This window comes from Spermophilus citellus, assembly GCF_964194105.1.
Source record: "Spermophilus citellus genome assembly, chromosome: 12".
In the NCBI taxonomy this organism is placed as follows: domain Eukaryota; kingdom Metazoa; phylum Chordata; class Mammalia; order Rodentia; family Sciuridae; genus Spermophilus; species Spermophilus citellus.
The window spans coordinates 104,962,172-104,985,683 of record NC_138198.1 but is presented as its reverse complement, the minus strand read 5'-3'; the positions used below and the strand labels follow the sequence as shown (position 1 = coordinate 104,985,683).

The window sequence follows — 23,512 nt, the reverse complement described above, 5'->3', positions numbered from 1 at the left end:
CTATTTTGACATTGTAATAGTCTGTGTTAATTGTATTGGTTATGAGGTCAATTTTTGCAGACTTATTAGTACTTGAGTTTTACCTGTGTCCTGAGGTTAGTTAAATAAACTTAGGAAATATTGAACTGATATATTTGGTATATTGCTAATCATCTTTCCAATCACCATCATCATAAAACAAATAGTTAACTTTTTTTTTGGATATGGTGTTGATTTCACCTAGCAAGTAGTTTTATTAGTTTAACATTTAGATCTACTCTTCTCTCTCTGTAGTACTTGTAAGTAGCTTGCTGTTGTACAGGTTCATGCTTTTCACAGTTTGAGTACTGTAAAGACATTTCTTGTGGACTTCCCTTACTATTGTTTAAATGTATAAAAACCTCCAAAATTCTAACAATTTGCTGAATGATATGTACTGCTTACATAGCTTGCAGGAGTGAGACCTATCTCATATTTAAAGTCTTAAACATAGCTTGATATGTAATAACTAACTTATAAACATAATTGTTATTATATGTTTCATTGGTTCTTAGATGTGCATTTTTCATTTTTGAGATACTGCATATAAATAAAATTGGAAATGACTTTTCTTTTTAAGTGTTAATAAAAAATAATGTGTTTTAAAATAGACAACAGCTTAAGAGTTATTGAATGTGTAAAAGACTTTTTTTTATATAGTTGTTTAATCAGTGCTACTTCTCTAAAATTTTCCTGCACTTGTTTCTTTTAATATATATAAAATATATATATTTATGTATATTTTAGGAATTAGCCATAACAGAATTTACAACTATTAACAAACTGGAAAGCTGAGAGATCCATTCCCCACCCAACAATGAATTTCAAATGTTATGATTTTAGTGTGACTAGGAATTAATACGATATTTTAGAAACCTTTCTGTATCAATTCATAGAGAACCTTCTTTATCATGTTAAATTACCATGAAATTTATTTAATGTTGGTACTTTCTATTCTGTTTTTTTTTTTTTTCCCGTTCTTTGAGTTCTTTTGTGCTCATCTCCCTGTGGTGGTAAAATCTTCATATGATAAAGTACACATATCAGGTGTCCAATTGAATTAGATTTGATATTGCATATGCCAGTATATAATAGAACTTTTCAGTTACCTAGAAAATTCTTTCATATTCTTTCTCAGTGGTTCTGATTGCAACCAATGTTTCTTTTCTTATCTTCATTTTCAATGTTTTATCCCTTGTAGAGTTTCATGTCAAAGAATCACTCATTATTTAGTCTGTTTTCAGATTCTTTTGATCAACAGAATGTTTCTGAGATTCATCAGTGTATCAATAGTTCCTTTTTTTTTTTTTTTTTTTTTTGATATCAGGGATTGAACTCAGGGGTACTCGACCACTGAGCCATTTCCCCAGCCATTTTGTATTTTATTTAGAGAAAGGTCTCCCTGAGTTGCTTAGCACCTCACTGTTGCTGAGGCTGGCTTTGAACTTGTGATCCTCCTGATCCAGCCTTCATCTACTTTGAAACTTTGTTTTTAGATACATGCAAGATAGTTAATGTCATTTGATGAATTGACTCTTTTATGAAATGTATTTTTATCTCTTGTAATAGTCTTGAATTGTTATTATTTCTGATAGTAGAAGATCATCTACTTTATTAAACTTAATGCTTTTATGGATGATTTCTTATATATTTGGTTTCTGTCTTTATTTAAATTGCATATTTTGTGGACATTTTGCATCTTGTGTTCATTCTGACATTTCTTTTATTGGAGCATGTGGTGTATTTAATGTTACTATTGCTGTGATTGGATTTAAGTCTATCATTTTACTGTTTGTTTTCTATTACCATCTGTTTGTTGTTTTCCCTTTTCTTTCCTTCCTTTTTGTGAGTTATTTTTTAATATTTCATTTTTTATTTCTAATGTGGCTTTTAATTAATGTCTCTGGCTTTTAAATATTGGGGGTTTTTTGATCACAGTATGAGTCCTTAGTTTTGTAACAATATAGTTACATTTAACACCATCTGTTGATTGTGCTTAAGCAACAGGAGGTATTAAAAGTAACTATACTGTTAGAAAACATACTTTTTGAGTTATTATTTTGCTATAAGCTGTCATCTCCCGTTTATAGAAATAAAGAGAAAAGGACATCACCTTTTATATTTACCCGTGTTCTTTTTTAAATATATATTGTTTTAGATGTTGATAGACTTTTATTTATTTATATGCGGTGCTGAGAATCGAACCCATTGCCCTGCATATGCCAGGCGAGTGCGCTACCTCTGAGCCATAGCCCCAGCCCCATACCCATATTCTTAATACTTTCCAATTCTTCTAATTTTTTTCCCCATGATTTTGAGTTTCCATCAGTTGTCATTTCTTTTCATGCTGAAGAATTTTCCTTTAGCATTTCTGTTGTGCACAGACTGATAGAAACAAGTTTTTTCAGGTTTTGTTCATCTCAACACTTCTTGCTTTGACTTTTTTAAAAAATTTATTTATTTTAGTTGTTGGTGGACATTTATTTTATATAGTGTGCTGAGAATCGAACCCAGTACCTCACACATGCTAGGCAAGTGCTCTTCTACTGAGCCACAACTTCAGCCCCACTTTGACTTATTTTAAGGATACTCTTGTCAGTTATGAACTTTTAGGTTGATAGTTTTTTTTTTCTTTCAGCTTTTTGTGGGTGTTCCATTGTCTCCTAACTTCCATTGTTTCTGATGATAAATAGTTGGTATTTAATGCATTGTTCTCTCCTGGCTCTTGCTAAAGATAAAGCAGACATGATTTAAAGAGAGTAAGATGGATTTTATTTAGTAACTACTACAGTGGGGGAAGAGTTGAGTCCAGTGCTGATTTACATAGAGTTGACTAGGCATTGTAGGGAAAAGGAGGGAGTGGGGAAGGGGCAGTGAGCTGTTGTTAACTCAGGCACAGTTAGGGAAGTGAAAATTATAAAAGGCAATAAGAGGGCTCTTTAATGAGAATATGATTAGACTTATCTGTTACTAAGATCATTCATTTTGCTAATCAGACATTTTTTTCTGATTAGGTAATTTCTAACTAACATTTATTGAATTTAAATTTATAGAGGACTTCCTGATCATCACATATCAGAAAAATGGCTTTCAGGTCCATGAGGAATAATTCTAGTGATTTGTTGGAAATAAAATCTCTCTCAAAGAGATGAGAAGGATTTACAGTATAAATATTCTTAAGGAGGGGAAACTGTTTGCCTATCATCAAGTGTTAGGTGGAATAAGTGATAAGTTTTCTTGACAGCCTTGGATCCTTTACTAACAGGAACTCTAAGTGGGATTGGATTGCTCCAAGGACATCTTAGGCTGCTAGAAACCATGCTAAAAATTGGTCAGATCTCTTATTTGAAGGGTTTGATAGAGTTATTTTTGCCAAGAGTTTTTGCATTTCTCACTGCTTCAACAGTTTTGTATTTAGGAGTTTGATAAATGATGTACCTGACTATATAATTCTTCTTTTTAAACTCCTTGGTGTTCATTGAGCTTCTTGGGTGTATAAATTTAGTGTTTTTACTAACAGTGAAAATTTTTTTCTGGCTATTTTTTTCAAATATTTTTTTCTGACTTATTCTTTTTCTGAAGCTGTATTACTGAAATTCCGTTTTGCTTATCAGTCTTATTTTAGTTCTTTTTCGGTAATTTCTAATAATCTAACTTAAGATTTACTTGTCTCCTAATCATCAGGTTGATTTTTAATTTCCCATTTTATAATACCCAGTTTTAATATTTCTATTTGATTTATTTTTCTATTTTTATTATGCAAAGATTCACAATCTGATTTCATAGAGGTGACTAGGCATTAAAGGGAGAACAAGGGAGTTAGGGAGTCCCTGCACATATTTATTATAATTTCTGAAAAATTCTTGTTCATCTTGGGATCTGCTTCTGTCGACTTTAAAATTTTGATTAGGGGTAACATTCTTCTATTTCTTCATGTTTAGTTATTCTTGGTTGTTGTTGTTAGTTTTTCATTGTTGTGATCAGAATACCCAATAAGAACCACGAGCAGAGAAAAGATTTATTTTAGCTCAAGATTTTAGTCTGTGGTCAGCCTGCTCCAGCATTGTGGGCCAGAAGTGAGGTGTAACATCAAGGCAGAAGGGCACAGTAGAGGCAGATAGGGAGAGAAGGATTGGGGTAAGGTGAGAAACTCTCCCAGGGCATGCCCCAGTGACCTCCTCCTTCCAAGTAGCCCCCCCCCCCCAAGTAGTCCATTCAGCCATTAATGGATTAATTCATTGATGAGGTCAGAGTTCTCATGATCCAATTACTTTTCCACCTCTGAACTCATGAGACTGGGGGATATTCTAGATCCAAACTCTGACAATCAATACTGGATATTTGAGTGAAACATTGTTGACTCTGAATTCTGTTCTCTTTTGTTCTCACAAGTTGTTTGAAATGATCTCAAAATCTAAATGGTTTTCCTCTGATGTAGGCCACAGCTAAAATTTCCATTCTTTCAGCCTTCCAAGTGCTGGCTGTATGTATAGTGTAGGGCAATTCATAGTTTGATGTTTTTCTCCCTGTGCGTTCTTAACAGAACAACTCCAGGTTTTTCTGATGTTCTAGCTGCCCTGTCTTAACTCCAGCTGGAAAGTTCCCTTGGGTACAAAGCCAAAGGAGCACAGTTCTCATTTATCGCAGTTTTTGTATTCCATAAGTTGATGTCTTATCTCTTCAGATTTTGTCTGTTTCTTGTCTTTCTCCAAAAAAGAGAAATAGTTTTCAAATAGTTGATTATTTGGTTTGGAGTTTATTATTGTTATCTGAAGAAAAGTTAGCCTAATTGAGGCTACTCTACCATTATTGGAAGGAAAACCTCTATTGTTTTATTTGTGTATACTTTTGCTGATTGATACTTCTTTCATTATTGAGAATTTTTAGAATCTGGGAGGGCCATTCTCTCTTTTTTCTGAGAGTGTTCCTGGTTAGTTTTGTTTATTTTGGTGTGTTATATTTGGAATGATATTGTCTGGATCTTGAATTGTTATTTTAATTGAGTTTGCATCAAATATATAAATTTGTTAGACTTGATAACCCTATACTACTATCTTATCTAGGGATGTGTGTATTTTTGTCTTTTCTCAGTGTACTTTTGTGTTTAAAATGTTCCTTTACATAATTTTGACAGTTTCATAATTTATTTTATATGCTTTATAAATATTTTGTTATAAGTTGGATTCTTTTTGAAAATACTTTACCTGATACAAATAAACAGATTTTTACCAACTAGCTAAATGCAAATTTAATATTCTTAGAAATGTCTTCCAATTTTATGAAGGAAGTAATGTAATACATGTTAAAACATTTAAATATACCCTCTGATGGCAGACTGAACGTGGCTGAGTTAGACCTGGGGTCTGAGTCTGTCAGCTTTTAGATTGAGTGCATGTTCTTAACGACTATTATTTTTTGATTTTTTTTCAAGGCTTAAATAAAGCACAACTTAAGTTCTTCGTGCTCTCTTTTAAGATTTTTGTTCTCATGTCAATTCCGGAGTAACTTGAGTGAAGTATTCTTTTTAGCTCCATAATAACAGAATAGCCTCTGATCTACACTGTTAATCATTTTCCTTGAATTATTTTCAGCTGTATACTACTATTTCTTCCTTAAACTCAGTCAAATGATTAGAATTTAGGTAATTTGGTTGTGACTTAAACTACACTGGGCTGTATATTTTTAGTATATATTTGATAAATAGCTTTTAAATAAAGAAACCATTTATGTCATGGTTTTAAAATTAGTATATCTTTAGATGGAAAGGAAATGTCTTTTATAAGTCTGGTAAATTTTGTATCCTTAAGAGAAAAGAGAATCAAAAATGTCTCAAGGCAGTGCAGAAAAATTTCTGAACATCCCTTAATAAACTGTTGAGTAGTATAGGGGCTACAGTATAGGAAGGGAGGGCATGGCAGCTCGTGTGTGTTGGCACAGAATATCAGCACATCTCACCGTTGATGTACTTTGAAATGTTGATCCAGTTAGCTTACTAGCAGTGTATAAATTTGGGATTTAATCAGTTGTTTGATTTATTTTTAAGTGCTCTGAAATATACCTTCTGCTTCCTTGAAATTTTGAAGACTTTGTAGTATTTGAGAAATGGAACTAAATTTTAGAAATTTACCTTGTGACTAATTTAAAAAGTACAAATTAGAACCTGAGAGACACAGCAGTCAAATGTTTTATGGCAAAACTTCCTTTTAAACTTCCCTTCTCCCACAGCTCAGTGGTGGCAGGGAAAATATTAAGAATTATCTCTGGGCTGCTTATGTTATTTCTTTCTTTAGAAAGAAATGTCGACAAAAATTTTAAAGTTGTATGCTGTGTTAGAATGACTTCAAAATCTACCTTATTCTTTTTAAATAGTGATAGAGCAGTAATAATTTTCAGTTATACTGTTTATAATTATTGCAATCAAATAACCTGAAAAATCTTAACTGTGGCTAGTATCTTTTAATTGGAATTATTTTCTATTTAAAAAATACCAGTGTTTTGCCAATATCAGTAAATTAAAAAATAATTAACATCTATTTTTTGGTAAACTTTTTTCCAAAAGGTCTGATGAAATGAAGCACTGTTAGTAAGGCCAATGCATAGGTATTAGATCTTTTATTTTGAGTAAAGGAAATTGGAAAGGATGTGTTATAGGTGTGATGTCATTAAACTAGAGAGCATTGGTGTTCACATTTTAAAAACATAATCATAACTTATCTGGAGTCACATGTTCCATTTTATTGGCTTCCTTCATATAGAAAATATAGTAATGAACACTACTACATGTCTGTGAAAAAGTGAAGCACTGTATATTTTCTGGGTGAAGGAAGTATTCTGTACATTCTCCATGTTTTACATCATGGTATTTTGAATAACCATGCTTCCATGTTCACATCAATTTTTTGTTTTTCAATTTATGCACAGCACTTGCTCTGAAATTTGGGGACTGAGTACACCAAATACGATAGATCAGTGGGATACAACAGGCCTTTACAGCTTCTCTGAACAAACCAGGTGAATATTCTGCCCTCTATGGAATCTTAGACATCTTGTGGGAGGGGGTGTGTTTTGGAAGACCTGTTTGGGTTGCTTAGTATAATTTTGCTTAGGATGTTTCCTTCATGTAAAATAAGGCATAGCATTTAAAATATTATCTGCTTGCCAGTATTAAAAAGATATTAAATGTTTCAGCTAATGTTTTGATCGATGCAATTCTGGTTTTGAATCTTCTTTAAATTATTGTATCCCCTAAAGAATAAGAATTTTGATAGCCATATACTCATTTTAGTTCAAGATTAAATTGATCTGTTGTTGGCCTAATTTTTAAGCATATACATGATCAGTTTTTGCTAAATTTCTTGTTACCATCTAAATCTCATCTTTATACTAATACATAGTTATTTAATGAACCCTTTACATCACAATTAACAGTAGGCTAACTTGTTTTTATGTTATCTTTTTAAAATCACCTCATTCTCTTTTTTTAAGTATATTGATATTTTCCATTTCATCTCATATTCATCACCATCTGCATTTATGTGTGAGCTATATAAATATACCTCAGTTATTAAAGCAGTCACAACTGAATAATGAGTTATATTAGTCTGAGTAAGTTGCTGTCACATCATTGTTGGTATTATCATTCTTTTTTGTGACTATTCAGTTACATACAGAATTAATGCCCTTGAAGCATCATTAAATAGAGTTTGATTTATTAAAGGTAGATGTTGATGAAAAGATTTTCAAGTATAACTACATGATATTCTTTTAAAAGATCAGTATTCCCCAAATTGTTAGCCTTTCTTTGGCATTTGAGTCATTGGCGTGGCATATTGTTAGGAAACATCTGCTAGTGCTGCTGCTTACTTTGTCAGATCCATTACAGAGTACACTTTTCTTCCTGGTTCTCACTAAAACTAACTAAGTGGCTGTCGTTCCTTTCTTTATGCTCTTAGTGTATTAATTAGCCCATTTGCCTACACCTATGTTTTGTTTTTGTTAGTTTGTTTTTTAAAGTTTCCTCCTTCTTTTCCCCCTTGGTTCCCAACAGATCTCTTGATGGTCGCCTTCAAGTTTCTCATCGAAAAGGGTTACCACATGTTATCTATTGCCGGTTATGGCGCTGGCCTGATCTTCACAGTCATCATGAACTCAAGGCAATTGAAAACTGCGAATATGCGTTTAATTTAAAAAAGGATGAAGTATGTGTAAATCCTTACCACTATCAGAGAGTCGAGACACCAGGTAGGAAAATTACAGGGTTTTCCTGGCTTTGAATTAAGTGCCTAAACTTAAGTTTATTTAGGTATTCTTGTGACCCAGGGACATTTTAGGGTAAAAAGTCTAATAATTTATCCTAAATTCAGCATGTTATATATCAGTAGTTAAATTTTTTTTTCCCCCAGTTTTTATAGAAAAACATGTTAGGTCTGCCAGTTTCTTGGACTGTTATACTCTTTTGACATCAAAGTACCTATTCAGGAAATCCCACAGATTTGCCGTTAGAACTGACTTACCTCTGCATTCTGTGCTTCAAGCATTTTACTCTACTTTTGGAAGTACTTTAATGGCAATATTTTAATAAAAGTTGTTGAATGAAGTTTGTAGTAAGACTTTTTATTTCATTGGCTATGTGCTTGAAACTTACTTAAAAAAAAAACACAACTTTTTTTTTTTTTTAAGGAAATTTCTTAAATCTGACTTTATATATCCAAGCAGATCTTTCCTCACCTTTTTCAGTGGAGGTTTGTGAACTTAAATTCTGCTGATTTATATTTTGCCCCAAAGTATGAAATAAATGTAAACTTAGAAATTTAAATAGTGGCCTAAATGATAAGTTAAAGCCACACTTAGATTTATCAATTTCTTAGTCACTAATACTAAGTAGGTAGATCCTAACTTTTAAAAATAAGACTGCCTCCTTATCCTTCCTTATGAAACTTTTTAATAAAGCCATCCATCTCCATGCTTTTGCTTCTTGCCATTAACTTAGATTTCTTTAACTTTTGCAGTTTTGCCTCCGGTGTTAGTGCCACGACACACTGAAATTCTAACAGAATTACCGCCTCTGGATGATTATACCCACTCCATTCCAGAAAACACTAACTTCCCAGCAGGAATTGAGCCACAGAGTAATTATATTCCAGGTATTTTTACCTCCCGAATCTCTTTAAACTTAGATAAAGATTTTGTCATAAGCATTCAGGTATTAATAAATTGTGGTTTCACTTTAAAAATTGTCTAGGGTTTGGGATATTAAAGTTTGATTTGACAGTGATTGTTTTGCAGAATGTATAAGCTTAGTTTTGTTTGGAGAAAAGTTTTACTTTATATTTAATTTTCTTTTGAGGGGAGTTTAATCAAAGCAAAGAAAAGATCTTAGTAAATTTTTCTTAGTTGTTGAAGCTGAGAGAAATGCAGAATGTAAACAAAATAAGTGGTATAAGAAAAGAGTACTCCTGAACAAATATAACTAAAAAAATTTACCAAATAATCACTTTTTCTTAAATAATTTGATAATTTTTATGTAAATGTAACTTCCAACCTCCTATTTGGGTTATTTTTCATGGACCTCAGTAGTGATAAAATGAAAAAATTTACATAGTTCTCAAATTCTATTCTAACTCTGGTTAAATTTCTTGTGTGATCTCTTAATATTTCACAGTACAGTACTTGCCCTTTTAGTTTTTACTGTTTTTTTGTTTGTTTATTTGTTTTTAAGGAGAAAACTACTACCTTATTTCTTTTCTCGTGTTTCCCTTTGTTTTTTCCCTAGCAGAAACTGAAGATATTAGAATGAGGATTAAACTACATACTGGAATTTTAGTCTCTTCAGTTTTTCCTTCTTTTAAAAATATTCCTCTATTCCATCCTTTATTTTCATTTTATACAACTGAAAATATATAATCAACTTAACCCAAGTATAGTAAAAATGTTTCTTTAATATATTTTATCATCGGAACAGTCCTTGTTCGTTGAAGACTTCTAAAAATTTAAAAAAACAAACTTTTGTTAAAAAAATTTTTCAAAAGGTAGTTTTACATATGGGACGTAGTTTGTTTTAATGTACATTTCTTTACATTCCAAAAGAGGATTTAACTCTGCTTTTTTAATTGCTGGCAAGTCTGCTTTCTGAGAAATTGGGAGGTAAGAGCAAAGGGTGGGGCACAGTACGATAGAGTAGGATAGGAAGGGAATAACAAAACTATAAAGCAGGACTTCTCCTAGGTAGAAAAATTCAGTCTTTCATAAATTTGGCATGTGCAAGTGATAGGAGGAAGGGAAGCATTTTAAGTCTTTTTTGGCAATTAAGTTGTAAGCATACAGTTTTATAAGATATGTACCGAGTAATTATTTCCAAGGATGTTAATCAAAACATAAAGTGGCCTTCACGTGTGAAGATGTTTGACCTTACCTATTTTTTATTTTTGTTCTTCTTTATTACTTTAATTCTTCAGGTGTTAATAGTATATAAAGTAGAAAATCAGAAGTGATTTATACCTATTCACTTTTCCAGACAGTGAGACTTTGTCTGGCTCGAAGTGAGAGCAAAGCTAAAGAATTACTGTTTATCTCATTTTTAAAGAAATTTTGACATTTTCTCTTAAATGCTTCTAGCTTTAATATCAGTTATTAGATAAATAATAAAGGAAAAAGGTAAAGAAATACAGGAAGATGAAGTATCTTTTTTTAAAATTTCTTTTTAACCATACGATTTATTTTTATTTTTTTGTCATATATGACAGCAGAATGTATTTTGACATATAATATATACATGGAATGTACATTCATCAATCATATTGTCTATTCTATTCTGCTGCCCTTCCTATCCCTCCTACTCCTCCCCTCCTCTCCCATCCTTTCTCTCTATCCAATCTAATGTGACACACTTTTTTTTTCTTTTTCTCATCACAACATCATATATGTATTCTGTATAACAATGAGGTTCTCCTTCCATCTTCCGTGCAACTCCGCTTCTCCCTCTTTTTCCCTCCCACCTCTCTTCCCTATTTAGTGGTAGTCTTCTTATCATGCTCTTCCTCCCTATCCCATTTTGAGTCACCCCCCTAAGATGAAGTATCTTAAGGTTCAGTTTTACTTCCTACTTATATCTTTGAGACACTGGTGGTTAAACTGGCAAAGATTTTATTAGTTTTAACTTTTAAATAGTGCATAATCTTAATGCAGTATTCTTATTTTCATGTTCTTTATTGAGTGTATGAAGATATTTTATTCTTAAAATTTCAATATTTAAGATTTTGTGATGCTTATTCTTAAATGAAAAATTTACTATTTCTGTTAAACTTATATGGTTGCTTATTGAGCCACATTATTAAGGGTTAGTGAAGACCCTTAACCATATCTTACTTCTCCTCCTTTGGATAATCACAAAATCCTTTTTAGGTATGTGTTTGCATTTTCTCTGTTTGAGTCACTGTTCACCAACACAAAGGTTAAACTTTTGAAAATCTAATGAATTTGTTTTTCTTATTTAACATTATAAAGTAAAAGTCGTATAAATGTTTTTATTTTCTTTGAAGCTTATTCAGCTATTCAGATACTGAAATGTTATGTTATGCTGAATAAATGTTATCCTGAACATAAACATTTTGTTCAGAAAACATGTTGGATACGACACAGTAGAATCCTAATATTTTTTCAGGAAGCATTTTGCCTCTGTTTTATGCAGTGGCCTATAAGTATCCATCAATGATGTGTATTAGTGTAAAAACAAAAAATTGCAGGTACTAATGTCTTTGATCCCTACTGAGTTAGAATCGAGGCATCTGCTTCTTGCCCCAGATTATGTACATATGAAAGCGAGGCCAGACAATAATGTCAAAGCAAATATGCCAAGAGAGCTAGATTGTATTAAAACTAGGTTTTAAGGATTCACCTGCAAGATTTGGATCAAAACCTGAATCATAAGTCCTTAGTATCCAATGTTGGTTTTTGTAATAATGTTATATACATTTATTATTCTTTGGAGTAATTCTTTGGTTAAATTTGGTAGATGGTAGAAAGTGGTGAAATTAAATTGCAACTATACTCGATTTGTTCTAAATTTTGTAGAAACACCACCTCCTGGATATATCAGTGAAGATGGAGAAACAAGTGATCAGCAATTGAACCAAAGTATGGACACAGGTAAAAAATATCTTTCAAAATTGCAAAATTATCAGATACACAGTTAGTGCTCTGAATCCACAGGTTTCACATCCCTGAATTAAGCCAACCATGGATTAAAAATATGGGTGGGCAAGGGGTCAGTTATATCTGTACTGAATATATACAGACTTGACTTTACTTTGTCATTATTCCCTAAACAGTACAGTGTAAAAACTATCTATATAGCATTTACCATGTCATTGTGTATAAGGGACTTTAAAATCTGCACTTTTTTTAGTGTCTACAGGGGTTCCTAAAACCTGTTTCCTAAAGATACGGAGGCATAACTATACATTTCTTGCATTGTCTGAAACTCAAAAGACGACAGACAATCCCTCTCAAATTTAGAGAAGTTGAGAAATATGTCAAAAAACAGGAATCTTCTATATTGATTTAACTGTATCTGAAACATCAAAGATGTCCATGTTCTTACTAAAAATTTAACAAACTATTTGCACAAATTCTCTTGGTAGGATGAAAATTTGAGAATATTCTTTTTAAGAATTCTATGCTTCTGTTTTGATTAGTATAAAATTTTCAGAGGGATTTGGGGTGTAAGGGATAAGGATCAGCTTTTCAGGGCTCTTTTTTAACTTAATAGTTCTGAATTACAGTCCATTATTTACACAGAATACCTTCTAGCTGACCTAATTTGATAAATTTCTGGTATTTAGCTATCGTGCCCAAACAAGGATAAACAAAAATTTTTAACATAATAAATATTATACACATCAAGGTTTTAAACCAGTTGTTACATAATTACTTACATGATCTAGTACATTACCAGTGAAATTGCTATCATTTTTATGACTGTTAGGATAGTAGAAAGAAATAATCTCATTATCACTGGAAATAACACATTACACATCTTAATGTTATGATACTTGGCTTTCCAAATGTTGTAACATGTCTGGATGCCAGTGACTTCTATTTTTCAATCAGCAGTATTCTTTTTTGCCCCTGATAAGAACACTTAACAAGTGTTGGTGAGGATATAGAAAAACTAGAATCCTCATAAACTGCTGGAAATAAAAAGTGGTTCAACCACTTGGGAATATTTTGCTATTCTAAAAGATAAAATCAGTTACTGTATAGCCCAGCAATTTCACTCCTAGGTCTATATCCAAGAAAATTTAAACAAACCTGTACATAAATATTCATATAAGCATTGTTTATAACATTCCAGAAGTATAAATAACCCACATATCCATCAGCTGATGAATGGGTAAATAAATGAGGTGTCTCTCTCTACAATAGACTATTATTCAACTATAAGAATGCTAGTACAGCATGAAGTGCTATAGCGTGTATGTATGTACCCTGAAAGCATCGTGTTTATGAAAGAAGCCAGACAGAAAAAGGCCACAGGTACTCTATTGCTGCATAAATATGTTTGACAGTACAACTGAAACACAGAAGGAACAATTAGATGAATATAATAACTGCCTGTGGTGAATGAGTCAAAATTTTAAAATGAACTAGGCATGGTGCATGCCTATCATCCCAGCTGCTTGAGAGGCTGAGGCAGGAGTATCCTAGGTTCAAAGCTAGCCTCACCAATGGGGCTCAGTTTTCAAATAAAATATTTTAAAAAGGGCTGGGGATGTGGCTTGGTGGTTAAGCACCCCAGGGTTCAATCTCTGGTACCCAAAAAACAAATAAATAAATTAAAATGGAGAGTAACTCACTCATCTCAAGTGAATTCAAAGTTTTTGGAGCTCTGAACCTCACTTAATAGTTCTAATCTGTTTCATTGGGGCACTGTTATTGACTTAAGGAATGACACATTTAAAATTACTTCCTATAATAATGATGATGTGAATATCTCATTCATGAGATTCACAAAGATCATTTCACTTAAGTCTTTTGGCCACCATCAGTTTCTGTCAGTGCCACAGCATGGTTCTAGCAGGGTGTAGTGCATGCCTGTAGTCCCAGCTACTAGAGACACTGAGCACGGGAGTTGAAGGCCAGCCTGGCAACATAATGAGATCCCACTGGGGAAAAAGAAAGAAAGAAAAAAAGAAATAGACAAGTCTCAATTTATTTATTTTATTTTTTAATAGTTTGACTGTTTTTATTTTTATTATTTTATTTCATCTTTAAACATTTAAAAATTATTGTTTCCATTAGCTCATCTCAACTCTGCAGAATGGTGGTTTTCATTGTGACATATTCCCGCATATATAGAAATACAACTTGATCATTTTTGCCTCCACTCTTCCCTCCTTCCTCCCCATGACCCCCTTCCTCTATAATACAGTCACCTTTCTACTTTTATGATGTGTCTTTTCTCCCTTTATCTTCCATATATGAGAGAAAACATAACAGTCTTTTTCTTTTTTATTTATATATGACAGTGGAATGCATTATAATTCTTATTACACATATAGAGCACAATTTTTCATATCTCTGGTTGTATATCAAGTATATTCACACCAATTCGTGTCTTCATACATGTACTTTGGATAATGATGACCGTCACATTCCACCATCATTTCTAACCCTATGCCCTCTCCCTTCCTGAGTTCATCTACTCCTCCCATGCTCCCTCTCCCTATCCCACTATGAATTAGCTTTCTTATATCAGAGAAAACATTCAGCATTTGATTTTTTGGGATTGGCTAACTTCACTTAGCATTCTTCTCTAACTCCATCCATTTACCTGCAAATGACAAGTCTCAATTTAGATAAAATTTGACCTCACCTCAACTCTGGTTCATACCTTTCATAGAAGGACATAATTAAATTCATTTTCATACCCTTCTGGGATAGAATAAATTAATATTTTTAAAAGGGCAAACAGAAAACAAGAATAAGGAGCTATAGGGCTGGGGATGTAGCTCAGTTGGTAGAGTGCTTGTCTCGCATGCACAAGGCCCTGAGTTCAATTCCCAGCACTAATAATAATAATAATAATCAGGAGCTATATGAATAACTTTTTTGCATGGTTCCTCCCCCAATCTTTAAAAAAATTTCTCTGGTTAAGCCTTTATTCCTCCATTAGTGTCTGTGGATTTTAAAGATTACATCAGATATCACAAGAAATCTCAAAGTTTGATTACATTTTGTTGTATTCTGAAATAAGTCTCTTTCCAAGTCAAAATGAATTTTTAAAACTTTATTTGTTCAGGGCTGGGGCTGTAGCTCAGTGGTAGAGTGCCCACCTCACACATGTGAGGCACTGGGTTCGATCCTCAGCACCACATTAAAAAAATAAATAAATAAGGATATTGTATCCTAAGGAATATTAGACCTAACTTATAGGGTTAATATTTGTAAAGCAGTTACAGTGTTACTAGTGCATGGTAAGCACTATGGAAGTGTATTTAAAGAAAATATTAAAGGAGGAATTAATCTTTAAGAAAAAGGAAGCAAGTTGGTTGTTCAAAGATTTGAAGAAAAATAAGGAATTGAAATCCAGAGACACAAGCAGTTCATGTTCATGGTTAAGATCTTCTCTATGAAATTGGAAAGTAAGACTATTAGTGAAGAATGAGGGGTCAAGTTTAAGAACTTGAGGATAGTGGTCTTATTGGCTATGCCATTTTTCCGCCATGTTTTATAGATTTTAGTGGAGATTAGTATCTTTCATTAGAATGTTCCTTGCTACACTTGAGGGCTATTATGAATATATTGTTTTTTAATTATTAAAAATCTCCAATTATTCCTAGGATAAAAAAAGATATTTGGGTTTTGTATCTTGATTTCTTTTCCCAAATCCTTGCTAAATTCACCTTTTGGTTCTAGAATTCTGTAGATTCTTGAGGTTTTCTACATGTACATCCATGTCATAAGGATAGTTTTCTTTCTTTTTTTCCAATATTTAAGATCTAAGATCTAGTAATATGTTGAATAGAAGTGGTAAGAATGGACATTTTTCATTGTTGCTGAAATACCTTCTATAATTCTTTATTAAGTAGGATGTTAATTATGGATATTTTATAGATTTTATTTTTAAATCTAATTGAGATGTTCCCTTCTGTTGTTAATGTTTTGTGTATGTTTTATTAATGGCTATTAAATTTTCTCCATTGCTTTTTCTGTAGCCATTAACAGGATTAAACAGGATTACTCCTATTCGTTCTTTTACTTAATTACATTCATAGTGGTGGGGCCAAATCTCGAATACTCTAGGCAAACACTCCACCACTGAGCTCCAGCCCAATCACCAACTCCTTAATTCTTTATTAGGTGAATTTTTACGAAGTGAGTTTTCTAATGACAAGCCAACCTTAACTTTAATAGGTTATGATGAATTAACCCTTTAAAATGTTTATGGATTTTTTAATATTTATTATTATTATTATTTTTAGTGGTAATTGGACACAATACCTTTATTTTATTTATTTATTTTTATGTGGTGCTGAGGATCAAACCCAGGGCCTGGCACGTGCTGGGCAAGTGCTCTACCGCTGAGCCCCAGCCTTGTTTATGGATTTAATATTGCTAATTTTAAGGATTTGTTTCACCTGTTGTGAGAGATTGGTTTTTTTTTTAGTTTTCTTGTATTGCTTCTATTAGTTTTAATATAAAATACATTGGAAAGGGTGTTCTCTTGTTTTATGAAAGAGAATATATAATGTTGGTTATTTAAATCAAGGATTATTTGAATGTTCAGCTTGTTGTGTTTAGTACTTTGTCTTTTGTAATAAATTTGTTAATTTCATCTCGGCTGCAAAATTGATTATTTATAATAAAGTTTTTCTAATGTTCACTATTCCATTAGTGTTTGTGAGATTTGTAGTAATGTCCTATTTTAAATTGCAATATTGGTAATTCGATTTTCTCTTAAAGTCTCACAAGGGATTTATCAATTGATTGTTTCAAAGAACCAGCTTTTGTTAATATTTTCTGTTGCCTATTTCATTATTTTTTTTCTAGCTGCATTGCAGTTAATCTCCTCTCTTGCTTGTTGTGGCATACATTGAGAGTGTCGATTCTTTCCTAAAAAAGCTTTTAAAGCTGTGTTTCCTTCTAAGCCTTATTTTAGCTTAATACTACAAATCTTCATGTTGTTTTTCATTATCATGTAATCATTTTTAATAGATCCTTTTTTAAATTTTTCTTTGACATTAGTTATTTAAAAGTTTGATTCATTGATTTCTGATTTAGTTTTGTTATGGTCCAATATATGCCATATAACATCAGCCCTTTGAAATTGGAAATAATGTGTATTTTGCAGTTATAATGTTCTCTGAATGTCTTTTAGATCAGGGTGGTTGATGGTGTTTTAAATCTTCTTTTTGGGGGTGGGGGGTAGGTAGGAGGGATTGAACTCGGGGGCACTCAACCACCAAGCTACATCCCCAGCCCTATTTTGTATTTTATTTTGAGACAGGGTCTCACTGAGTTACTTAGAGCCTCTCTTTTGCTGAGGCTGCTTTGAACTCAGAATCCTCAGCCTCCCAAGCCGCTGAAATTACAGGTGTTTGCCACCGTGCCTGGGTTAAATCTTCTTAATGCTTTCTGATTTAACTTCTTCTGTCAGTCGTAAAAAGGAGTGTACTTCCAACTCTAATTTTGTATTTGTTATTTCAAACCTTAGTTCTGTTAGGTTTTGCTTCCTGTATTTCTATTTTGCTTCATGTATTTTTAATATCTGTAATTGGGTGGTACACATTTAGAGTTACTATGTCTTCCTGATTAATTGAAACAAATTATAAAATCTGCCTCATTAGCATCACTTTTTTCTTAGGGGTTGCATGGTATATTTTTTATCCTTTTACTTTCAGTCTACATACATCTTTATATTTATGATGGTTTATTGTGGTTATCATTTTGTCCCTTAGTCAACCTAAGAATCTATGTCTTTAAATTGGGAAAATTAAGCCATTTATATTTAAAGTGATTATGGTTATGATGGGAATTTATGACACTATTTTACTTTTTTTTTTTAACTTTGTCTTATATAGTTTTTGTTGCTCTGTTCCTGTTTTCTCATTTTATAGACTAATACAATATATTTATTCCATTCTATTAATTCTCTTTCAGCTTTTTAGCAACAGCACCTCAGCATTCTTTTTTCTTTGGTACTAGGGATTTAACCCAGGGGCACTTTACCATTGAGCCACCTCCCTAGCTCTTTTTATTTTTTTGAGATAGGGTCTTCTCAAGTTGTTTAGGGCTTTGCTCAGTTGCTGAGGCTGGTTTTGAACTTGCAGTCCTCCTCCCTTGGCCTCCTAAATTTCTGGGATTACAGGCGTGCGCCAGTATACCTGGCCAGCACTTAGTATTATTTTCTCTATAGGTATTCTAGTGATTACATTGTGTTTACTGCCTTTGACCTAGAAGGTTACTTTACTTGTAAGGTTTTACAGCTTCATGTAAAATATAAGAACTTTATAACACTAATTCTATTCATTACTCCCATTGTTTGTGCTATGACATATATTTTACCTAATAAATATATTTAAACCACAAAATACAATGTTACTGTTGCCTTAGAACATTTTTAAATGAAAATAAGTAATATTTTATATTTACCTTTTTTGCTTTTTATTCCTGCTCTTCATTCTTCCCTTTCTTCATTGATTTGGTTTGGCTTCTTTATCTAGTGGTCATATGACAAACAAATGATCATATACACCTGGGTCCAATATTTGGCCTGCTTAGCCAATTAAGTCTTCATTTCATATACTCTTCCAGTTTTTCAGTTTCCACTTTGGTCTTTATTTGATAATTCCAGTGTCTGGTTAATATATAGGTCTGCTCATTTATCTGGTGCATCTTTTGTCTCTGGATCAGATTTTCCTACTTTGTATGTTTCATGATTTTTAATTGGATAATTGGTGTTGTATATAAAATAATACTGGAGTATTATAGGTATATGTTTTCACTTCCATCCCTTTCTCTTTCTAGTTGCTAAGATGAGAAGCTGATCCCTCCCCTCTAATTAGAAGTTGAGTTGGATGGGTGATGATTTGGTGCTTCAGTTATTAGCAGATTATCTCAGGTTTCAGAGAAGGTTAGTGCCCTTCCTTGGCAGGGCTTTTGGATAAGAGAATGGCAAGACTACAGGATTATCTTTTTGCTTTCTGTCCTTGCCCAGGATTTCTCTTTGCTGCATGTACTCAGCTAATGACACATTAGAACAGGCTGATGAATTGAACTGGCTTTGTTCTTTGGCCTTCTTAATTCCAATTACCCATGAGGGCCATTAAAGTTTTAGTTGGTTTCCCTTTTAGCAGGCCCCGTTTTGCATCTACCTATGTCCTGACTTGATATATTGCCACTTTGGAAGACAGCATGGCAATTTCTTACAAAACTAACCATATTCTTAACATATAATCTTGCAGTTTTGCTTCTTGGTATTTGCCCATGTGAATTGAACACATAGGCCACACAAAAATCTGAACATGGATCTTTATGGCAGCTTTATTCATAATTTGCAACCAAGGTGTTCTTAATAAATGAATGGGTAAACCATCTGTGGCACATCCAGATAAGTGGTATTATTCAGTGAAAAAGAAAGGAGCTATCAAGTCATGAAAAGACATGGAGGAACATTAAATGCATATTTACGTGAGACTGGTCAGTCTCAAAGGCTACATAGTATATGATTCCAACTATATGATGTTCTGGGAGAGGCAAAACTTTGGAGGCAGTTAAAAGGTCAGTAGTTACAGAGAAGGAAATATTAAATATATGAAATATTAAGACATTCTTAGTAAAGTGAAGCTATTTCATGTGATACTACAGATGGTAGATACACATCAAAACTCATGGACAGAGTAACACAAAAGATTGAACCCTAATGAAAACTGGGAACCTTGATGGTAATGATGTTTCAGTGTAGGATCATTGATTGTAATAAATGTACCACTGTGTGAGAATATTGGTAGAAAGATTGTGGGAATGGTGGTTGTAGGGGTATATGGGATCTTTTTGTATTTTCCACTCAGTTTTGCTGTGAACCTCAAATTACTGTAAAAAATAAAGTATTGACAGGTGTGGTGGCGCACGCTTGTAATCCCAGCAACTCTGAAGGTTGAAGCAGAATTGTAAGTTTGAGAATAGACTCAACTTAGCAAGACCCTGTCTTAAAAAAAGACTAGAAATGTAGCTCAGTGATAAAGCTCCCCTGCTTTCGGTCCCTAGTTTAAAAAAAAAAAAAAAATGGGTATTTTTGTTTCGTGTTTATGTGTGTGTGTGTGTTTTCTTTTTGTTTTTGAGAGTAAGAAAAAAAAAAGTCACTTTGAAAGAAACACCAATTCAAGGCTGGGGAAATAGCTCAGTTAGTAGAGTGCTTGCCTCACATGCACAAGGCCCTGGGTTCAATCCCCAGCACAACAACAACAAAACCACCAAACCAGATCCAAAGACGGGGGGAAACATTTATAAAGACAGTTCTATGAACTGATTCTAAATTTAAAAAATTTGCAAATCAAGAGGGAAAATATAGTAGTTAATAGAAAAATGGACAAAAAAGAATGTGTGATATTTACAACAAAAACCAAAAATCAGAAATTGATACATGCTGGGTTTGGTGGAACATTCCTGCAATTCCTGCAACTCAGAAGGCTAGCTAGCCTCAGCAACTTCGGGAGGCCATAAGCAACTTAGCAACACTCTATCTCAAAATAAAAAATAAAAGGACTGGGGGTGTAGCTCAATGGTAAAGCACCCCTAGGTTAAATCCCCAGTGTCTCCGCAAAATTTTTTGTTAAGAGTTCCTCCTTCAAACTTGTTAAATTGGTAGTTGTCAATATGGAGTGACAGTGCAATGAAACACTAGCTCAGAAATTCTTGGGGAAACTAAACACCAAGAGATTACTTTAGCACTTAAGAAACTATCTAACATTCCCTCTTTGAAAATGTGCCCTACAAATATATATGAACTTGTATGCAAGCATACTACATACATGACCTTACATGCAAAGGCCTTAATAGTGGTGGCGGCAGCGGGGGTGGGGGGGGTGGGGGTGGGGCTTATGTCACTGAGGCAGCATTGGTACTAAGTTTGCTTGAAGGTGAAGATGACCATGAAAGATCCTGCACTGTGACTGGGGAGACAGAAGAAAAAATTTAGGGGGTAAGTCACATGAGGACTACCTCTTTGGGCACTTACTTATATTAATATCTTTAACATTTCTCTCTGAAAAATGTATCCTTCAAAATATATGTGAACTTGTATCCAAAGCGTATACAAGGATTTTGCTAGATGTTTTAGCTGCAAAACATAGGCACTGCTGATTCAAACTGGCTAAAATAGACTACATAGTACTTGCATACTTAGAAAGTCTGTTGGTAGGCTAGAATTAAGTAGCAACATGTATGTATGAATAATCCATAGGCTAATTATTGATTATTTGTCTTTAAGTTTTTCTTATAGCTTCTGTTAGCTAATCAATTTAAAATTTTATAATGAGTGATTCTTTTTATAAAATATGTGAAACTAACTTGTCACATCTGACTGAACTCTTTTATGATAGTGCGTCGTAGTTACATATATAATAGTGGGTTCATTTTGACAGTTCATACACACATGGAATATCATTTGCTTCATTTAAATCCCTAGTGCTTCCTCTTTCCTTCTTCTCTTCCCTCCTCCTGTTCACCTTCCTTTGCTGGTCTTCTTTCTGTTTATTATTTTTAATTGGTGCTTTATAGATACACATAAAGGTGGAATCACTGTAGTATATTCATTTATGTGTATAGCATAATTTGGTGAATTTCATTGCACACTTCTTCCCTTTATTTCCCATCACTCCTTCCTTCACCTCAATTCTTTTCTCTACTCCACTAATCTACCTTCTATTTTCATGGGACCCTTACCCCCCTTGTGGTGTTTTTTTTTTTTTCCCCCATCTAAATTCTGCGTATGAGAGAAAAAATTCAGTCTCTGACTTTCTGAGTCTGGCCTATTTTATTTAGTATGATGTTCTCCAGTTCCATCCATTTACCAGAAAATGGCATAATTTCATTCTTCTTCATGGCTGTGTTAAATTGCACTGTGTACATGTACCATATTTTCTTATCCATTCATCTGTTGGTGGGCCGGTTCCATAATTTGTCTGCTGTATTGCACTGCTATAAACATTGATGTGGTTGTATCACTATGGTATGCTGATTTTAGTTCTTTTGGGTAAATATTAAGGAATGGGACAGATGGTGGCAGTTCTGGTCTTTTGAGGACTCTTCATACTGTTTTCCAAAGTGGTTGTATAAATTTGCAGTCTTACCAACAGTGTATGAATGTACCTTTTCCTCACATCCTCACCAGCATTTATTATTAATTGTATTCTTGATGATGGTTATTCTAACTGGAATGAGATGAAATCTCAGTCTAGTTTTGATTTGTATTTACCTGATTGTTAGGAATATTGAACATTTTTTCATTTATTTGTTGGCCATTTGTATTTAGTCCTTTGAGAAATGTATGTTTAGTTCTTTTGCCTGTTTATTGATTGGATTATTTGCTGCTCTGGTGTTTTTTGAATTCTTTATATATTCTGGATGTTGATTCCCTGTTAGAGGAGTCAGCTGTCAAAAATTTCTTTATTTAGCTGTCAAAAATTTCTTCCCGTTCTATGGGCTCTCTCTTCATACTCTTAATGCCTTTACTGTGCAAAAGCCTTTTAATTTGATGTTGTCCCACTTATTGCGCCTTAGTTTTATTTCTTGAGCTTTAGCGGTCTTAAAGAGGTTCCCTAACTATTAGAAATGAAAGGAACTATTAGAACAGAGGAAACTGCCGTTACTGTTGAGCCTATGTTTTCTTCCAGCAGTTACAAATTTTTTTTTTTTAAAGAGAGAGGAAAGGGGGGAGAGAGAGAGAGAGAGAGAGAGAGAGAGAGAGAGAGAGAGAGAGAGAGAGAATTTATTTATTTATTTTAGTTCTCGGCGGACACAACATCTTTGTTGGTATGTGGTGCTGAGGATCGAACCCAGGCCGCACGCATGCCAGGCAAACGCGCTACGGCTTGAGCCACATCCCCAGCCCAGTTACAAATTTTTAAGTCTTTGATTTGAGTTGACTTTTATGCTGGGTGAAAGTTGGGATCTAGTTTTATTCTTCTACGTATGTATATCCAGTTTTTCCAGCACTTTTTGCTGAAAGGCTGTCTTTTCTCCAGTGTATGTTTTTGGTATCTTTGTCAAATATCAGATAACTGTATCTGTGTGGGTTTGTCTCTGTCTTCTATTCCATTGGTCTTCCTGTCTGTTTTGTGGTCAATATCATGCTGTCTCTGTTACTGTAGCTCTGTAGAATCATTTGAGATCAGGTATTGTAATGCCTCCAGTACTGTTCTGCTTGCTCAATACTGCTTTGGCTATTCTAGGCCTTTTATTTTTCTATCTGAATTTTAGGACCACTTTTCCTAGT

The 23,512-nt window shown here is 33.3% G+C and overlaps 1 protein-coding gene across 15 annotated transcripts in view; it reads left to right on the top strand.

Moving 5' to 3' along the window:
* SMAD2 (SMAD family member 2) overlaps positions 1-23,512 on the top strand; it is a gene marked incomplete at its 3' end in the record, with an annotated part of 92,608 nt that overhangs the window by 52,117 nt on the left and 16,979 nt on the right. For 14 of the 15 annotated variants that reach the window (XM_081262776.1, XM_081262775.1, XM_081262778.1 and 11 more), the window contains 4 exons: positions 6,940-7,029; positions 8,066-8,259; positions 9,027-9,161; positions 12,088-12,162. In XM_081262776.1, coding sequence (XP_081118902.1) covers positions 6,940-7,029; positions 8,066-8,259; positions 9,027-9,161; positions 12,088-12,162 — 494 coding nt within the window. The remainder of the gene's footprint in view (positions 1-6,939; positions 7,030-8,065; positions 8,260-9,026; positions 9,162-12,087; positions 12,163-23,512) is intronic. The other variant, XM_081262771.1, reaches the window with a different exon arrangement.